Source organism: Moschus berezovskii, chromosome 11 (assembly GCF_049115385.1).
Source record: "Moschus berezovskii isolate FMDL1 chromosome 11, NW_MosBer_1.0, whole genome shotgun sequence".
Taxonomy (NCBI): Eukaryota; Metazoa; Chordata; class Mammalia; order Artiodactyla; family Moschidae; genus Moschus; species Moschus berezovskii.
This window is the reverse complement of record NC_142470.1, coordinates 106,781,304-106,800,028: the sequence shown is the minus strand read 5'-3', so window position 1 is coordinate 106,800,028 and position 18,725 is coordinate 106,781,304. Positions and strand designations below refer to the sequence as shown.

At 57.8% G+C, this 18,725-nt stretch overlaps 1 protein-coding gene across 2 annotated transcripts; it reads left to right on the top strand.

Annotated features, from left to right (window-relative positions):
• The first annotated feature begins 406 nt into the window (after positions 1 to 406).
• PROM2 (prominin 2) lies at positions 407 to 16,526 on the top strand. Of its 2 annotated transcripts, none has more exons than XM_055400414.2 (24): positions 407 to 764; positions 1,428 to 1,477; positions 2,366 to 2,568; positions 2,665 to 2,785; positions 3,067 to 3,130; positions 3,366 to 3,455; positions 3,723 to 3,922; positions 4,574 to 4,648; positions 5,438 to 5,501; positions 5,744 to 5,903; positions 6,191 to 6,343; positions 7,513 to 7,636; positions 8,197 to 8,288; positions 8,401 to 8,485; positions 11,199 to 11,345; positions 11,848 to 11,919; positions 12,856 to 12,948; positions 13,084 to 13,137; positions 13,425 to 13,505; positions 13,724 to 13,792; positions 14,460 to 14,549; positions 14,759 to 14,865; positions 15,204 to 15,274; positions 15,462 to 16,526. In XM_055400414.2, exons 1-23 carry the CDS (start codon positions 521 to 523, stop codon positions 15,265 to 15,267), a joined length of 2,502 nt encoding a protein of 833 aa, XP_055256389.2. In that variant the 5' UTR covers positions 407 to 520; the 3' UTR covers positions 15,268 to 15,274; positions 15,462 to 16,526. The 2 variants fall into 2 exon arrangements, with proteins under 2 accessions (XP_055256389.2, XP_055256390.2); XM_055400415.2 differs by having other exon boundaries at positions 15,204 to 15,278.
• The last annotated feature ends 2,199 nt before the right edge of the window (positions 16,527 to 18,725 follow it).

Genomic DNA, 18,725 nt, shown 5'->3' with positions numbered 1-18,725 from the left:
GAGCCAACAGAACAGGCCCGAGGGGCAGCCGAGAGAGGAACCTGGTTCCTGGGCCCGGGTGGCTGGTCTTGCCACCCCTTGCAGTCCTTCACCTGGTGGCTATTTTCCCAGGCTCCAAATTTGGCTTCTGAGCCTGGGCACTGAATATAATCATTGAAATTGGGCCATCCTCCATAATCCAGAGGTACTGACGTGCGCGCCCCAACTCAGCTCGGAGGCTAAGCCCTCCCAAGAGTGTCTGGAGAGGGCAGAGGGCACCCAGGCTACCACCCGAGGCCGCTGGGGGGAGGGTCCGGAGCAGGCCCTGCCCCCACCCTCACCCCACCCCCAGCCCAGGCCTCCACCCCTGGCCCGGCCGCGCTCGGGCGGGTGCCCAGGTAGCCCAAACCTGTCGGGCAGGTTTGGAGAGCGGAGCGCGGCGGGACGGAGAAGGGTGAAGGATGCGCGGCCTGCCCCGTGCTCCGCTCGCACTCTCGGCTCCCTGAACCCGTCTGCCCACCGCAGCCTACCGGCCGACCCCATGGTGCGCGCGCCCGGCCTCCTGGCGGCCCTCCTGCGCCTGGGCCTGGGGGCGGTCCTGGCCCTCCCGGGGGCGGGCGCGACGGGCTGCACGGCCCTCGGCCCGGCGGAGCGCCTGGCTTTCGCCCCGGCGACCAAGGCCCGCTGGCTGGCCCCCCGCGTCCGCACCCCGGGACCTCTGGACTCCCTGTATGGGACCGTGCGCGGCTTCCTCTCCGTGGTGCAGCTCAACCCCTTCCCCGCGGGTGAGTGCACCCCTCCCTCGGACGAGCCTGGACGAGTTTGGGTCCCCAGCCTCACCGTAATCGCCTGGCGGGGCGCGCCCACCCTCGGCGGCCACTTGGAGAGCAGGGTCCCCAGCTCTCTCTCCCCACCCCGTCTTCCTCCCCAGAAGCTCCCAGAGCATCACCTTCCTGAGTGACCTTGGGCAATCCCCTGTTCCTCTCTGAGCCTCCGTTTCTCGGCCCTAGTGTAGAGGAAGATATATTCAAAGTTCTCAAAGAGCCAGCTGAGGTCTTCTCTGGGACTGGTGTTGCAGGGGGCTTGCAAAGACCAGGAGGGACGGCCGACGCCCACCGCCCCCCCCCCAGCCTGTCCCTTAACTCTTAGCGGGGAGGGCTGCTAGACCAGGCCCAGTTCTCTGCTTTTAACCAGCTTTCCTGCTGCTTTCCTGCTGCTTTCCTACCCGGGGGACCCAGAGGGAGGGTTGGGCCAGGCCTGCCCTCAGACATACCCTCCTGTATCCCTGCGGAGGCCAGTGTAGGTGGACACTGGTCTGTGGTGACACTGCCTTCTCTGAGGGGGCCAGGTGGCAGGAGGACCCCCTCTGGAGAGGGATTCGCCTGGCAGTAGGGGTGGACACAGAGGCAGGGCCGCTGCCCCCAGACTCAGCTTGACTCTTTCCTTAGAGCTGATAAAGACCCTGCTGAATGAGCCGGCCTCTGTGAAGGTGGATGAGGTGAGCGTGGAGGCGGTTTGGGGGAGGGCGTTCAGGTGTGAGCATCTGGGGCAGGATGCTGAGCCCACCTGGCTGGGTGACCCCCAGGGTGGGGTTCAGGCGTCGCTTCCTCTTCTCTATGAGCAGTCCACGGACCTGATTTCAAACCACAACTCTGCCCGTAAGTCACTGTGGGGTTGGCGTGCGTGCGTGCTGAGTTGCTTCAGTTGTGTCCAACCCTGTGACCCTATGGACTGTAGTGTACCAGGCTCTCCCATCCATGGCATTCTCCAGTGGGTTGCCATGCCCTCCTCCAAGGGATCTTCCCGACCCAGGGATCGAACCTGCATCTCTTATGACTCCTGCATTGGAAGGTGAGTTCTTTACCATTAGCGCCACCTGGGACAGGGAGCCTCAATTCCCTGGACTTCCGTTCCCTTATTTGTAAGATGTGGAGTTGGTGATGGACAGGGAGGCCTGGCGTGCTGTGATTCATGGGGCCGCAAAGAGTCGGACACAACTGAGCGACTGAACTGAACTGAACTGAAATAACAATATGGGGCTTCCCCGGTGGCTCAGTGGTAAAGAACCTGCCTGCCGATGCAGGAGACACAGGTTTGATTCTTGGATTGGGAAGATCCCCTGGAGAAGGAAATGGCAAATCCAGACCAGTATTCTTCTCTGCTAAATCCCACGGACAGAGAAGCCTGGTGGGCTACCATCCATGGGGGTCGCAGAAGAGTCAGACATGACTTAGCGACAAATGACAATAAGGACACGGTGCCCCTCGCAAGGAGATAAGAGATGTGGGCAAGGTGCCCCCTGCCCCCCACCCGCTTCTGATGTCAGGCGGCAGAGGGCTGGGGAGGGAGGGGCGGCACAGCCCCTCATGCCTCGCCGCTGGCACAGGTGCTGCGGTACCAAGCTGGCTACGTGGTGTGCGCTGTGATCACCGGCCTCTACCTGCTGGCGATGCCAACAGCCGGGCTCTGCTTCTGCTGTTTGCGCTGCCGTCGCCGCTGCGGGGGCCAAGTAAAGATGGAGCACAGGACGATGGCCTGCGAGCGTGCTGTCCTTGTGACCTTCCTGCTGCTGACCACCCTCGTGCTGCTGTGAGCGGCGCCCAGGTCAGGCGGGAGGCGTGGGTCAAGGCCCCAGGGGCCATGGGCATCCAGCCAGCAGCCCCCTACTTCTCCCCATCCCCGCAGGATCGGTGTGGTCACTGCCTTTGTCACCAACCAGCACATGCATGAGCAGATGGGCCCCAGTGCCGATGCTGTGCCGGAGACTCTGCTCAGCCTCCGGGGCCTGGTTTCCGAGGTCCCCCAGGTGAGCACCGAGTAGCCCCTCACCCCCACATGCCCCCAGGTGGGCGGGACAGAGTAGGGTGGGGCCTGCAAATTCCTGCTTAGCCTGCACATTAGAAAGGGTGCCTCTTCCAGCGTGCACTTGACTGCCCCCTGCTGGGGAGTCATGCTCATAACCACACTCTTGCTAGTCTCAGGATGGACGCCCAGGTGCAGGGACGGTGGGAGGAAGGGCCGGGGAAGGCATGCGAGTCGGGCTGTTCTGTATGGGGAAGAGCAGCCTCTGGCCCTGTGTTTGCCTAGGAGCTGCAGGCCGTGGCAGAGCAGTTTTCCCTTCCTCAGGAGCAAGTCTTGAAGGAACTTAATGGTGAGGGTTTGGGCTGGGTTCTGCCTTGGGGGCCCTCTCATCCCCTCATCCACGCCTTTGAGGAGGTGGGGATCGGGCCCAGCCTGGCGGCATGGCACTCACCCCACTGCAGAGCACCCCGACCGCCGACCGCCGAGCACCCAGAGAGGCCAAGGGGAGGCGGAGGGAGGGTGGGGATGCGGAGGGAGGGTGGGGAGGCCCCAGGGCCGCCCTGCAGCTGCCCTGTGCTCTCCAGGTGTCGGCAGCGTCATCGGGAAGGCGATCCACTCCCAGCTCAAGAGCACAGTGTATGAGGCGCTGGCCTCAGTGCTCAGCCTGGGCCAGGGTGAGTGTCTCCAGGGGGCCTGGCCCCACCCTCGCCCAGCCCTACATTTCTTCTGCCACCTCAGTGGGCCCCACCCCTGCCATTCTGGACTCTCTGTCCACTCCTGGCTTCATGTGCCCTGGGGCCGCTTCCATTAAAACTACAGAGATCAAGGACCAGCAGGGCCCTTGGGTTGGGGGAGGGAAAGATGCTCTGACTTCCCCCAAGGCCTCTGAAGATGCTGGTAGCAGCAGAGACCCCCCCTCAGTCTGGATGTGGGTCTCTCAGCCCTGCAGGTCTCTGTGGACCACCTCCGAGGCCTGAACGCCACCTCTGTGGAGCTGCAGGAGGGGCAGGAGGCCCTGGCACCAGCTCTCCATGGGCACCGGCAGCGCCTCCTGGCACTACTGCAGGAGCCCCACTGCCAGGGCTGTGCAGGGGTCCTGGACAAAAGCCACACCCTGGAGCTGGGAGCAGACTTCAGCCAGGTGCTGGCCCAAGGCTGAGTCCTCTTGGGGCGAAGGGGGCTGCTCTGCCCGCGGCTCCAGACGTCCCGGGCAGCCTGTGTTCCGGGTGTCTTCAGAGGCGAACACCCAGTCCCTTTCCCCAGCGGCCCCTCCTCTCTCCACACACCTGGGGTTAATGACCGTCATCCTGTGCCATGCTGTGTGCCGTGAGCCCCATGTGACTTAACTTCTTTTCTGTGTTTAGTTTTTTGTTTCTCTTTTGCTTCTGGCTGTGCTGGGTCTTCGCTGCTGCTCTGGCTTTTCTCTAGCTGTGGTGAGTGGGGGCTGCTCTCCCGCTGTGCACGGGTTTCTCGCTGCAGTGGCTTCTCTCATTGCGGAGCACACACGGGCTTAGTTGCCCCACAGCACGTGGGATCTTCCCAGATCAGGGGTTGAACCCGGGTCCCCTGCATTGGCAGGTGCATTCCTAACCACTGGACCACCAGGGAAGTCCCGGCTTAGCTTCTTGAGTTCTCACTATCATCCAGGGCTGTCGGGGCTGTGGTGGTCCCTATCATATACATGAGGACACTGAGTATTCAGAGGTCTCTGCCCCCATCCTTCCCCAGGGACCCCTCCTAGGCTTCTTCGTGGACTTTGTCATAACAACCCCCTCTCAAAAAACCGTTTCAGGTGCCCTCCGTGGACCATGTCCTACATCGGCTGAAAGGCGTCCCAGAGGCCAACTTCCGCAGCATGGTCTGGGAGGTGAGTGCCTGCCCTGGTCTACCTGACTTCTCTCCCACCTGATTGGGAACTCAAAAGTGAGGGACCTCAGTTCTTCTCTTTTGGGGTGGGAGCCCAGTTGTACCTCAGGCTTGGATCCAATCAGGGCCTCACCTACCACATGGCACTCTGGACTGGAGGCTCACGATGCTGGTCCTTGCATGCACGGTCTGGTGGGGGAGGTAGGCCTGGAGTTCAGAAGAAAGGGCTAGGATCCTCATGAGGTGTGGGCTGGGGATGGCTAGGGAACGAGCTCACACCCCTGAGCCCCAGAAAACAGGCAGGTTCTCCTGGGTGGAGACAGGCTGTGGGGGGAGGGTGCAGGGTGAGTCAGCACCTGTGACCCAGGGCCTGGAAAATGCCAGGGTTGGGGAACTGGTGAGTCAGTTGTGCTGGGTGACTAGAACAAACTATTCCAGGAGGAAGGAAGTAGAACCAGAGGCTGGAAGAATAGCCCGGAGCTGGATTTTAGGGAAACAGAGGGTCCTGTGCAGAATGGCTGGGAGAGATGAGACACTGGCTGGGAGTCTACTGCAATAGTCCAGGCAGGAGGGTGGAGACAGAAAGGAGCCGTGTTTGGGGGAGTTGAGTCAGCCTGGGCCGAGGGAGGGGAGAAGGACCAAGAGAGCGAAAGGAAGCGCGTTTCCCCGATTTCCTGGGCTGGGAGCACTATGAGGGATGCCCTCCCTCCGGACCTGATGAAACAAGGGTCCCCCAAGCTGGGCCCCCTGGGTGGAAAGCAAGAGACACAGCCTCATTTGGTTCCGGCAGGAGAACACCACCTTCAACGCCCTCCCCATCCTGGCTGCCTTGCAGATGGCCGACATGGTCAGAGGTGAGGGCCTGCCCAGGGGCCAGGCGGGCTGTCCAGAATGCCCCTCACCCCACCCCTTCCAAAGAAGCTTGTTGAGAAAGGAGCAGGACAGTGGGGTGGGGGAGGCTGAAGGCTGCCCTCTGGGGGGGGCAGGCCCACTAGACCATCCCTATGCATCCCAGAGCTTCCTCCTGTCTATCTGTCTCCTTCCTGGGCCCCTGGGGGGTCTTCCCCATCCCTTAAGCCCCTGCTGCTTTGGGCAGAGCTGAAGAAGGTGGTGGCTGAGCAGCCCAGAGGGCTAAACACAATGGGAGACGCGTTCCCAGTCTGGGAGGCAGCTTCTCGCTGGAGCCAGGCGCTGGAGGAGGTCGAAGAGCGCAGCCGCCCCTTCCTGGAGGAAGTGCAGAGATATGAGAGATACAGGTGTCTGGAAACCTGCGGAGGGTGTGGGGTGGGTGGGTCAGCCTCCCAGCCAGCCTGGGCCCAGTTTCCAGCCCTAGTCAGCCCTCCTTGTACTAAGTCCCTGCCTCCACTTAAGTCATTGGGCCTCCACGCCCCCGACCCAGCTGTGCACGCTGGGGATCTGAGCCTGAGGACCCTATAGGAAGTCACTTCTACAGCCCCAGCCTCGGTGCTCGGCACCTCCCCCAGCCAGTAGGTCCTCAGTCAGACCCTGCTGGTTTCCCTGACGCCCACCTCCTCCTTGGCAGGTGGATCGCAGGTTGCGTGCTGTGCTCTGTCGTCCTGCTTGTGGTGGTCTGTAACCTGCTGGGCCTCAACCTGGGCATCTGGGGGCTATCTGCCGGAGAGGACCCCAGCCACTCGGAAGCCAAGGGTGAAGCCGGAGCCCGCTTCCTCATGGCGTAAGAAGGGCTGGGGGGAGGGGAAGCGTCTCTGCCCACTGGGCTGGCACATTATCCTCATGCTCCTAGTGTGACGACAGGAGCCGGTCCTGGGGATCAAGACACTGAGCTCTGCTCTGGCTCTGGGCCAAGTTGCTGCATGGCCCTGGGTGAATTATAACCCAGCTGGGCCTCAGTGTCCTTTTTTGTATAAAAGGGTTGGCCTAGAGCAGGAATGGCAAAAAAGAAGCACTTCCCCTTCCCCACTGGCGGCCACTATAGTAATTGATGGATGCCTTTCTCTGTGAGCCCAGATGAATAATGATGGCTCAGCAGCAAAGAGTCCGCCTACCAATGCAGGAGATGAGAGTTTGATCCCCGGGTCAGGAAGATCCCCTGGAGAAGGAAATGGCAACTTTACTAACTATAATAATCAGTGGACACTCTTGTCTCTGAGCCTCAGAATCCTTCTTAACCCAGTGTCCAGCCATTAGCAGGTGGCACCAGAGGCAGACTCTGAACTAGATCATCTCCAAGGCCAGGGCTGCCACGTTCAGCTGTGCAGGCTGGGCACTGCATAAAGGGGCCTGGCCCAGGGGTGAGTGAGATCCAGCCCGCGTTTCACTCCCCAAGCCTCATAAAGAAGCTCTGGTTGGTCGTACGGGCCCTACTTAGACGCTATAGGTGGCTGCCCCTGCTGGTGAGCCATGGGTGAGTCATGGCGGCTACACCAGGTAGTCGTGTTGAGGCTGAGCCCTGGGGCTGGCCACCTGCAAGTGCCCTCGGCCCAGAGACCGGCAGCCCTGACTCTTTTTCTAAAAAATTAATTTATTTATTTTAATTGGAGGATAATTACAGTATTATGATGTTTTTTGCCATACATCAACATGAATCAGCCATAGGTATACATGTGTCCCCCTCATCCGGAAGCCCTGGCTGCCCTCTCCTCTAGGCTGCCGGCCAGGGCATGGAGTGGGGATGGGGTGGGATGAGGTGGAGCAGTTGCCAGTTCTGAGTCCTTCCTCCTGCCCTGGAGGCCGCGTCCTGTGAGGTCCCCTCCCCAGAGGGCTCTGCCCTGGGGCCGGCTCACTGAGCAAGGTGGCCCCAGGATGCAGAATGGGGGTGGAGAGCGTGGTCCAGGGCACCCTCCCCGCTCGGCCTGCCTCAGCCGCGTCCCCCACCTTCCTCAGGGGTGTGGGCTTCAGCTTCCTCTTCGCTGTGCCCCTCATCCTCCTCGTCTTCCCCACCTTCCTGGTGGGCGGCAATGTGCAGACGCTGGTGTGCCAGAGCTGGGAGAGCGGAGAGCTGTACGAGGTGGGCTGACCTAGCGCTGGGGCCCAGAGGTGCATGGAGACAGACGTGGGTAGAGCTGGAGGTTCAGAAGGAAGTTTGGAGCCAGAGGGGGCCAGAGGGCGAAAGGGACAGGAAGAATGATGGAGACGGCTAAAAAGAGAGACGGAAATTCACCAGCAAATAAGGAGTAAGAGAAGAGAGCCAGTGAGTCCCTGGGAGGCTGCCCAGGCACCAGGCAGGGACCGCAAGGGATGGCACCCAGACATGAGCCCCTCTGTTTCCTAACACCAAGTCTGGGAACTGGGGATCGTGGTTCCCTATTGCACTGAGCAAGTAAGCTGAGATGCTGGCCCAGATCCTCTGCCGAAGAGCAGGCTGACCACCCACCTAGAGATTCCTGGAGAGAGTCCCTACCAGGATTTAGGGCCTGAGAGTGACTAGAGATAGAGGCAGGTGGGGGCTGAAGTCGTAGGGGTGTGGACCTTTTGTGCCAGGGCGGCAGGGGACCAGGCCCTGGGAAGCTGGGGTGGCCCGTCCCCTACTCCCTGCTCCAAGCCCATTCCCTCCTGCCCCATCCCCAGTTTGTAGACACTCCAGGGAACTTGCCACCATCCATGAACTTGTCCCAACTTCTTGGCCTGAAGAAGAACCTCAGCATCCTCCTGGCCTATGAGTGAGTGGGCAGCCTGGGCTGGGGGATGGGGTGTGAGGAGGCACTAAGGTGGATGTCCTGTTGGGATGACACACCTGCCCTCCCTGCTCTCACCTTGCATGTCCATCCCCAGGCAGTGCAAGCAAGGGGCCGTGCTCTGGACTGTCCTGCAGCTCAATGACTCCTATGACCTGGAGAAGCACCTGAATATCAGCGAGGTGAGAGAACCTTCTGGAACACAGTGGGGACCCCCCTCCTGCAAGTCCCCCCTCTTTTGGTCTTGCCTTTATGAAGGAAACTTCTCCTTCAACCTGAGAAGTTCGCAAGAGCGATGGAGGTGCCTCCAGGGCAGGATAGCCAGGTGCAAGCTCAGGGCATGGCCCAGGGCTAGAGCCCAGGGAAGGAGTGGGCTCCAGAGTACATGGGTGGGTGCATGAGTGCCTGGAGGCTGTGATCAGCTCAGAGTGCTGTGCCCCCAGGAAAACTGCACACACCTGAGGTTGAGACCAGACAGGGTGGTGACAGTGAGGGAGAGGACTCGGGTTTGTGTCCTGACCCAGGACAGGTGTTGGTTGGGATGCTCCAGCTGGGAGTGGGGAGGTTGGGGAGGGGTGTGACAGTGAAAATGATGGTGATGAAGTTGGGTACCACTAGAGTAGGGCTCCCTACAGCCCCTCTCCTGAGCTCACACATCTCACAGGTGATGTCAGGATTTGACCCCCCACCAGCCTGTTCCCTAACCATTGGACTTTGCCAGAACTTGGTGTGTAGAACTGGAGGAACTTATTCACCCTGGCAAAAGATAGTTCTAGAACAAAGAGAAGGAAACTCTGCTTCACGAAAGGAGACGTGCTTTGTGAGTGTGGCTCTCCTAGGGGTGCACAGAGGCTGTAAAAATACCCATCCTGTCCTGCCTCCACTCCTCCTGAGACACTAACTCCTGACTCTGCATCCTCTTCAGGATCCTTCCAACTCCTTTTTGAAAAATATTTAAGTATCTACTTGGATTTTCTGCCCCTTTTATTTTATTTTTTTTTCCGTGGCATTTTCGTTGTTGTTGCTTTATTTTTATGCATTTATTTTTAGGCCATGCTATGGGGCATGCGGGATCTTAGTTCCTCAACCAGGGATCAAACCTGTGCCCCCTGCATGGGGAGTGCAGAGTCTTAACCACTGGACTGCAGGGAAGTCCCCTTCCAACTCCTTTTGAATTCGCCATCTATTCCTAGCCCACAGCATAGCATAGCCAAGTGGTCCAGATTTTCTGTCTCAACTCCATGTCTTAAACTGTATAACCTAGGACAGTTTCCCTAACACCCCCTTCAGCATCTCTAATCAGATGGGAGGTCGACTGTGCAGACTCTGTCCTGATGGGAGGCTGCAGGGTGAAAGCTGGCCAGGGAGGGCTTCTCTGAGGGGCCTGGGCACTGAGACGAGGTCCCGTGCTCCGCTGACTGGAAGGAAGGCTCTCAGCCCCGGTCCAGGGAAAGGATCCAAGTCACAGAAGAGCTTCAGGTCCAGAGGGATTGAGCAGCCCTCGGGGGCCATCTGGCAACATTCCAAATATGGCCTTAGGAGGACTTGTCCTCAAAGGAGGTAATAGTGAGCTGATGATGCAGAGATAAGTAAGACAAGGTGCCTTCCCAGCCCCAGGAGGGCTCTGCCCATCTGGAGACACGTGTACCTGTCCGTTACTGATGCCAAAGGTTCTGGCCTCTGAGAGGATGGGCCTTTGCTTCCCTGAGGAAGGCAGTGTGGGGGATGGAGAGAGGTAGGCTGAGCTGCATCCTCTGATGCCCCTCCTGGCTTCAGCTTCTCATCTGTGAAACTTGGGGCTGAATTTCATGCCCTTTAACTCTCTCCCAGCAATGGTTGGAAAATGTCGAATCCCTTTTTAAACTGCACTGTCTTAGAAATAATTTGACCGCCTGATGCGAAGAGCCGACTCATTGCAAAAGGCCCTGATGCTGGGAAAGATTGAGGGCAAGAAGAGAAGGGGGCGACAGAGGATGAGATGGTTGGATGGTATCATCGACTCAAAGGACATGAGTTTGAGCAAATTCCAGGAGATGGTGAAGGACAGGGACCGCTGGTGTGCTGCAGCCCACGAGCACTGAGTTGCAAAGAGTCAGACACCACTGAGCAACTGAACAACAACAAATCTTAGAAATGCTGACTGTGTCTATTCCTTCATTCGTTTATTTTTACCCATCAACAAACTTGTACTGAACCCATCACGTGTGAACTTCTGCTCTAGACACTGCTGGTTTGGTACAGAGTTGAGCAGGCAACATGCCCTTCTCATGGGGCTGATGGCAATAAACAAGTACCCACAGAAGTAAATAGCATACTTGGTGATATAGTAAAGCACATAGCATGTGTGTGTTAGTTGCCCAGCCATGCCCAACTCTTTGCAATCCTATAGCCTGCCAGGCTCCTCTGTCCATGGAATTCTCCAGGCAAGAATACTGAAGTGGGCAGCCATTCCCTTCTCCCGGATCTTCCCTATTCAGGGATTAAACCTGGGTCTCCTGCATTGCAGGCAGATTCCTTACCATCTGAGCCACCAGGGAAGCCCAAAGCACATAGCATACTATGTGTTAAGTAATTAAATAGCATGCTATGAAGCCCTTAATACAGGTGATATAATAAAGATGGGCCAAGGAAGCTGTTTCTACTGGGTGACCTTGGAAGGTCTGTGTTGCTGTCCAGTAGCCAGACAGGTGCTGGAGGAGAGCTGAGTCTTGGTGAGGGTGAGTTAGAGTTGGGATGGGGAGAGTGGGGAGCAGAGACCTGCTAGGAGACTGTCTGGGGCTGATAGTGTCCTGATATGCAGAAGGAGGGCCTTGAGGGGTTCCTCACCTAGGATGGAAGCTTTGGGGTCCTGGCTTAGCCACTGAGCATGGCCCCAGCCTGCCCCCTCCCTCCCAGTACACCGTCAAGCTGCAGCAGGAACTGCAGAAGCTCAAAGTGGATGTGAAGAATCTGGACCTGCTGAGCCCAACCGCCCACCGGGACCTGGAGGCTCTGCAGAGCAGTGGGCTCGAGAGCATTCACTACCCTGGCTTCCTTGCCGAGGTCAGCAGTGGGCACCTCAGGCCAGACCTTGGTAGATCAGAGGGGCCTACAGAGGAGGTGGGGGTGGGGTACTGTCTCACCTCATCTGGGCCCTCCACTCTCCCTTGACTTCCCTACATGTCTCTGGGGCCTCCTCTGTTGGGGATGTCCCCAGACCCTGTGCCCCAGAGTGCCACCCCACCCCCCAACCCCGGGCTGGCGGGGAGTGAATGCGCCCCACCCAACCACAGGTGTCTCTGTCCGTGGTCCTGAACCCACTGCTGTTACAAAAGCTGGTGGGAAGTTGCCTCTCCATTGGGTTACACCAGAGGGTGCCTCATTTTTTTTTCTCCTTTCCTAATGGAAAATGTCTCATATATGTCACAATTTCAGGTCAAACCCACTGTGATTGATGTGTTGTTACAGTAGACTTAGCTGGTGTGGGTACTTTCGAAATACTGGGAATTCTAGGGTTGGGGGACCCGGGGTTCATCCCCTCTTGGCCTCTCCTGTCTCTCTCTAGATCCAGAAGCCAGTGGTGAATAGTGATGTGCAGAAGCTGGCCCAGGAGCTGGAGGGACTGTCCCAGATGCAAGTGAGAAGGGAGCGCGACCCTGCTGGGCGGGCTGGAGACAGAAGCCAGGGAGAGAGGGGATGGGCAAGAGTGCCTGACTTGGGGAGGTGTGTGTGTGTGTGAAGTCGCTCAGTCGTGTCCAGCTCTTTGTGATCCCATGGACTGTAGCCCGCCAGGCTCCTCCGTCCATGGAATTTTCCAGGCAAGAATACTGGAGTGGGTTGCCATGTCATCCTCCAGGGGATCTTCCCGACCCAGGGATCGAACCTGTGTCTCTTATGAATTGGGGATAGGATGAGGGCAAAGGCAGGGGATTGAGGGCCCCCATCACAAAGGGCTGAGACCCTGGGCCCCTCACTGGGATGAAGGGTCAGTTTTGTAGGGTCAGTTCTGACTCAAACTCTACTACCAGTTGGCTGTGGGGCCTTGAGCAAATCTTTCTACATCTCTGGGCCTTCATCTCTAAAGCAGATTATCCCCCACATCAGATCAGATGCTGTCAGATGTGGTCTGACATCGCAGCTGAGCAGGCATTACTCGGTGCACACGGCTTGTAGCATCCACAGGATCAGACACTGTGAGGACAGTGGGAGCAGATGTCATGACAGTTGCCTCTAGAAGCTTAAAATCTACTGGAAAAAGAATACTTTGTCTTTATAAATATTAAGAGTTTAAAAAGTTCTCTTTGAAACATCTCACAGACAGCCCTCCCCAGTTCCCCCATGATGGGCAGAGCAAGTGAGGGCTGAACTTGGAACTTGGGCTCAGGTAGGCCCCCAAACCCAGATGTGGTCCACGAGCTTCAGGAGGCCTCAGTTTCCTGTCTCTGAGCCCAACCTCTGATTCCAGCACTTTCCATGCCCTGCAGTGTGTCTTGTTGAGCAGTTTGGTGAAGGGTGTGTTGGCAGAGGCTGTCTTGGCCTGGTCAGAGTGCCATTCTGATCTATCTCCCCTCAGGGCAATGCTACCCTGGGGCAGAAGCTGCAGGAGGAGGCCCAAGGGCTCCTACACTTCTATCAGGAGAAGGTCCTCCCCCAGCAGATCCTTGTGGTACGTCTGGATGCTCAGGGAGTTGGGGAACTGGAGAAGAGATGCAGGGAGGGGGTGTGGAAGAGGAGCAGGGATGCTGTGAACCTCCCTCCTACCTAGCCCTTCCCCTAACCAGCCCTGACCTCTCCTTCACAGGCTAAACTCAACCTCAGTGTCCAGGCACTGGCATCCTCTGCCCCACATCTCCAGGTGGCCGCTAGGGAGGGCTGGGGAGGGTGGGGAGGGGCAAGTGGGCAGTAGAGGGAGGAAGGACGTGACTTTCAGCTGACTCGAAAGCTTGCCTGCTCTGATCTGTCCCAGTGGAGGTGAAGGGCTGGGTGGGCAGACCCTGGGGACCGCCGTATATGGCCTCTGTGTCCTTGGAGCCTAACATCCCCCACCCCAAGTTGAATATGTTGTGTGTCATATGTTGAGTTAATGGATGGACAAGTGAATGAGGGGCCGTTCCCTGATGGATGCTCTCTCCTCCCCCACAGTCGGAGGTCTCAGGTGTCCTGGACAGAGTCACTCACCTGAAAGGAGAGCTGCCGACCCGGGCCACCCATATCCTGAGGAACGTGAGTGGGGGCGTGGGGCAGGGACCCGGGTAGCCTCAGAGTTGGAGGTGAGTTGAGCGGCTAAGGCACAGGGCCCTCACACCCTAGGATTCTCCAGCCCTGCTCCCTCACCAGGGGCTCCCAGGAAAGCTCAGCCTGTCCTGATGGTGCCAGGCATGGGGGACAGGGCTGCTGGCCCTGGGAATCTTACCAGCCCAGGACTCCTCTCTTCCTTGCAGGAAAGTGAGTGTTTCCTGAAGCGGGAGATGGGCTACTTCTCCCAGTACATGGCCTGGGTGAGAGAGGAGGTGAGTGGGGGCTCAGACCCTCCTGGCCTCAGGCAAGCTCCCAGCTATTTCCCTTCCTCTGCCCCCTAGAGCCCCTGGGGGTGCCCTGGGCCCAGACTCCCAAACCTCGCATCTGGATGCTGAGTTCTGCCCACCCCCAACCTCTGCCACAGGCCTTCTCTGAGGCCCGAGCATGGCTGGGCTGGGACTGGCCAGCGTCGCTCTCTAGGACACACTGTCCATCGGCCCCCTGCCCTTGCTCATGCTGGTCCCCGCGCCAGCCTGTCTGAGGCCAGCGCAGCCCTCAGAGCCCACCTCCTTCTGTGGGCCCTTGCTGATCACAGCTGCTGCAGGCAGTCTGCCAGTCGCCGGGCTGAGGGGGTCTGACTTAGCCCTGAGTGTGTGTGTATGCGTGTGTGGGTATGAATGTGTGCAGTGCAGTGTGTGTGTGCACATGTGTTGTCTCCCAGTGTGAGTGGCTTGGAGGACATCTCTGAACACACAGCAGGGGCTTAACACCGGCTGGCGATGGGGTGGGAAGCACGGGAGGTGAGCGACAGGCCGATGTCAGTGGGTCCTCATTGCTGTGTCCCCCTACCTGGGCCCGTCCCGCGTCCCTGCCACCTCTCTCTGAACACGCGTGGGTCTGGGAGTGCTGGCATGTAGCTGCCTCATGTTGACACCGCAGGTGACTCAGCACATTGCCACCTGCCAGCCCCTCTCCGGAGCCCTGGACAGTGGCCGTGTGATCCTGTGTGACATGGTGGCTGACCCCTGGGTGAGCGCCCTGCCCCAGCTCACCAGGGCTTGTGGACCGGGAGACCACCGGGGGCGGGGGGCAGCGTGCGCCCACCCCCTGGTCCTTCCCCTCAGGCCTGAGGTTGCGTCCCCGCGCCCCTCGTTGAGCCTGTGGGGGCGGGGGTGTCGAGCCGTGTGGGTGGGCGCCACTCCCAGCGCAGCGTGCTGACCCCGCATCTTCTGGCCCAGAACGCCTTCTGGTTCTGCCTGGGCTGGTGCACCTTCTTCCTGATCCCCAGCATTGTCTTTGCTATCAAGACCTCCAAGTACTTCCGTCCCATCTGGAAACGCCTCAGGTGAGGAGGCTGCTAGGACCAGGGGTAGGGGCAGAGGCTGAGGAAGGAGCCCTTCCAGCTGCTGGGCCGGCCCCCTGATGCCCACCCCTAATTCTTGAGACACACGCCCCTCCAGGCCAGGGAAGCCTGGGCCTAACCCCGAAGAGTCACACACTCTGGGGCGCTCCAGGGCCAGAAAGTTCTTCCATGTGTCTGCCCTGAAGCCTTCTTGCTGCAACATACCCACAATTCATAGCTTTGGGGAACCCTGCTCTTCTGGGCTCTGGGCTTGTTCCTGTGTCGGGGCTGAGGGTCTGGGCCTGGGGCTCACACACTCATCCCCTGCAACAATGCTGCAGCTCCACCAGCTCCGAGGAGACGCAGCTCTTCCACATCCCCCGGGTCACCTCCCTGAAGCTCTAGGACCCCAGTGAGTGAGTTTTCCCAAGCCCGTAATTCCTTGGTGCCACAGGTGGGGGCGGGAAGGGAAGGGTTGGGATCTGGGGTCCCCAGGGCTCAGGAGGAAGGTTCTGGGATGTGGCCGGGACGGACAGGCCTGAGCTCGGCTCTTCCCCTCCCACCTCCTCACCCTCTCCCATTTGGTTCTTAATCCACAGCACGGATATGGCCGCAGGGTGATACACGGGGCTGCCTGCCTCCCACTGACTTGGCTGGGACCAGAGGACTTCTGTCACTTTTGCCGCCAGAGCCCAGGCTGGCATCCAGGCCTGGGTTGTCCCCTGTCTCCAGTTACCAGACACCCTCTTGCTACTCCCTTTGCACCCCACTTTCTGCTCATGACCGCTTCATTCATTCATTCTCAAAACACACTTAGCTTCTTTTGAACTTCAGAGCCAACAGGATCCCCCAGGTGCCCCCCTTCTCCTCCTCCCTGCAGTATATCAGCACCAGGGAGAGCCTGTTGTCCACGAGAGGAGCCCCCCAGCCCCTGGTGGGGACAGAGACCCTGCCCAACCCCGCGCTGTCCCATCCCCCCTCCCTGCGCCTCTCCAAGCTCCTTGCTCACTTCCCTCCTCTCCTCTGGCCCCCTACTTGCCCTCTTTGCTCTGTTCCCTCCCTGGCCCTCACTTCCTCCCCCTGGGAAACCCTTTCCCCCTGGGTCCCCTCTTTACCTTATCCCACTATCTGCTGACCCTGAGACCCCTCCTGTCCTGCCACGCTGATCAGGTAAAGCCACCAAGCACGCCAGGGCCAACTGCAGGCTCTGCCTCGTGGCCCCTGAGCCCTCCACTCCTAGGGCACTGGGACCATCCCTCCACAGACCCCGGCCTGGATTTCTGGCTCCCAGGAGTGCAGGAGGCCCGTGTGAAAGCTAAGCCCCCGCCTACACCCTGGGCTGGGACTTAGGCTGCTGCCCCTCTGCCCTTCTCTGCACACTGGCTTCCTAGGAAGGGACCTAGGGTGTGGGCTGCAGTGGGGGCTCACCCTCGGCACCCCAGAAGGAGCCTCTTTGACAGCTGCCCAGCTTTCCCAGGACACATCTGGTGGCCACGAGATGGTTTGCACAGTGGCCCTTGCCCCTTCAGCCCCACGCATGTGGCCGGGCGTCTTCGCATCTGCATCTTTGTGTCGGGCCCTGAGCTCTGGGAGTGGGGAAGAGGAAGAGAGAGAACAGGAAGTGGACAGGACCTCGGTCCATTAAAGTGTTTTCACTCGGCTAAGCCTTGGCCTTGGGTCTTTCAGCTCTCCCAGCCTGGGGCCCTGGATGTGGCTGGTGTTCAGTGAGTGTGGAGAGGGAACTTCAAGGCCTCCTCTGACTACAGGCGTCCAGGGGTCACCCCGACAATGAGCAGGTGGGGGTGGGGCCCACTCTGGGAGCAGTCAGACCTGGCTTCACTCTGGGCTCTGGTGTACGGTGACCGGGGTACCTTGAACGTGATCCATGGGTCCTCCAGACCTCAGTTTTTCCACCTGTAAAATGGGAAAAGAGTCATAGCCATCTCAAATGGGTTGTAAATAATGTAACAATGTGTGGAAACCCCTTGGCAGGGGACTGGCACAAAACAAATACTCAAATGCTGCTATTTCTCTCTTTTTTTTTGCCATGACTACTCTGGGCCAGGGGCAGAGCTGGGTCTGGGCAGATACAAGCGAAGAGGGAGACTGGTTCCTGTTCAAAGGAGCAAAGCCCTTTAAGATAAGAATCTGCTGAGTTTTCAGGGGGTGTCTATTTTTAATTGCATCTTACAAACCAGCAACAAATTTGCTACTAGAAATTGGGATGGTGTCCCAATTTTCACTACTGCCAAAACACTCTCAGACCAGCATCCTTAAATGTGGCACAGTCACCTCTTTTTGGCTTTTTCCAGAACATTCTTGGCTTGCTTTTCATCTGTTGTCCTGCATAGGGAACTGTAGCACCTTGCATTTTAAGAATTAAATTGATGGGATAAAAATAGAAAATGATTAAAAAATAATTTCTAGTTCTCTATCAATATTGCCTGTCTTTTATGTATTTGACCAAACTAGGTATAGTTTCGGAGAAGGCAATGGCAAGCCACTCCAGTACTCTTGCCTAGAAAATCCCATGGATGGAGGAGCCTGGTAGGCTGCAGTCCGTGGGGTCGCTAAGGGTCGGACACGACTGAGCGACTTCACTTTCACTTTTCACTTTCACACATTGGAGAAGGAAATGGCAACCCACTCCAGTGTTCTTGCCTGGAGAATCCCAGGGATGGGGGAGCCTGGTGGGCTTCCATCTATGGGGTCACACAGAGTCGGACACGACTGAAGTGACTTAGTAGCAGCAGTAGCAGGTATAGTTTAAGTTCAGTAACTCCCTAATGAGGAGCCTCTGTGAGCCTATTTCTATTGTCTGTTGTTTCTCTCAGTTTTTGTTAGTATTGTCTCCTTGCCTACTTGGAAAAAATTAAGTGCCACTTATTTTATCTGTAAATCTATAGAACTAATTTGAGGCAGAATGAGGTTAACTTGCTCCATGAGGATTATGTGTACCTTGGGCAGATGGCTTGTGATCCTGCAAACCGAGTTGTTTTAATTGACTTTCAGGGACTGAGACGATTTGCAGTGCCTTGGAGCACTTGTCTGTTTCCAGTTCATTCATACTTTGGGGGTGAAGCCATCTGGGGCCCCAGCCTAAAGCATGAGGCATTTTTCAGGCAACCCCCCTGCTCTTGGTGGCCCTTGTTTTGACCTCCTTAGATCCAGCGGCTGTCAACAGCTCTGCTCAGCATCTTTGCTGTATCACCAGCTCCTTTAGGGAGAAAGTAGCCCCAGAAAGAAACCTCTGGGTTTCTTTCTTTTTCCAGATCTTGGCCCTGTGACTTTTTACTGCCTTGTTTGCTTCCTGATACCCCAGAATCAAAGGCTTCCCAGGTGGTGCTGGTGATAACCCATCTGCCAATGCAGCAGACAAGAGACTCGGTTTCGATCCCTGGCTCAGGAAGATCCCCTGGAGGAGGGCATGGCAACTCCAGTATTCATGCCTGGAGACTCCCATGGACAGAGAGCCTGGTGGGCTACAGTCCATGGGGTCACAAAGGGTCGAATACACCTGAAGCAACTGAGCACGCACCCCTGAATCAAACTTTCAAAAAGTATTTTCTGAGCAGCTTTTAGTTGTCCTCAGCTGGGAATTTAGTCCAAGTTACCTAGTCCAACACGATCAGAAGTAACAGTCCTAAAACACTAGCTGATTTTTCCCCCGTGAGTTGGGAAAGGCTGCCATTCATTAAATTTAGGATCTAGAAACCTTGGCCTAGTGCAGTGAACATGGACTCTTCAAAGGAGCTCAGTTCAGGGAGCATCACTTGTAGGCTCTGATAAGCCGCGGGTGAGGGTGGCGCTCAGCAGGTGAAAAAAACAGCCACAAGGAGAAATAAACTACATATTTTCCCAGT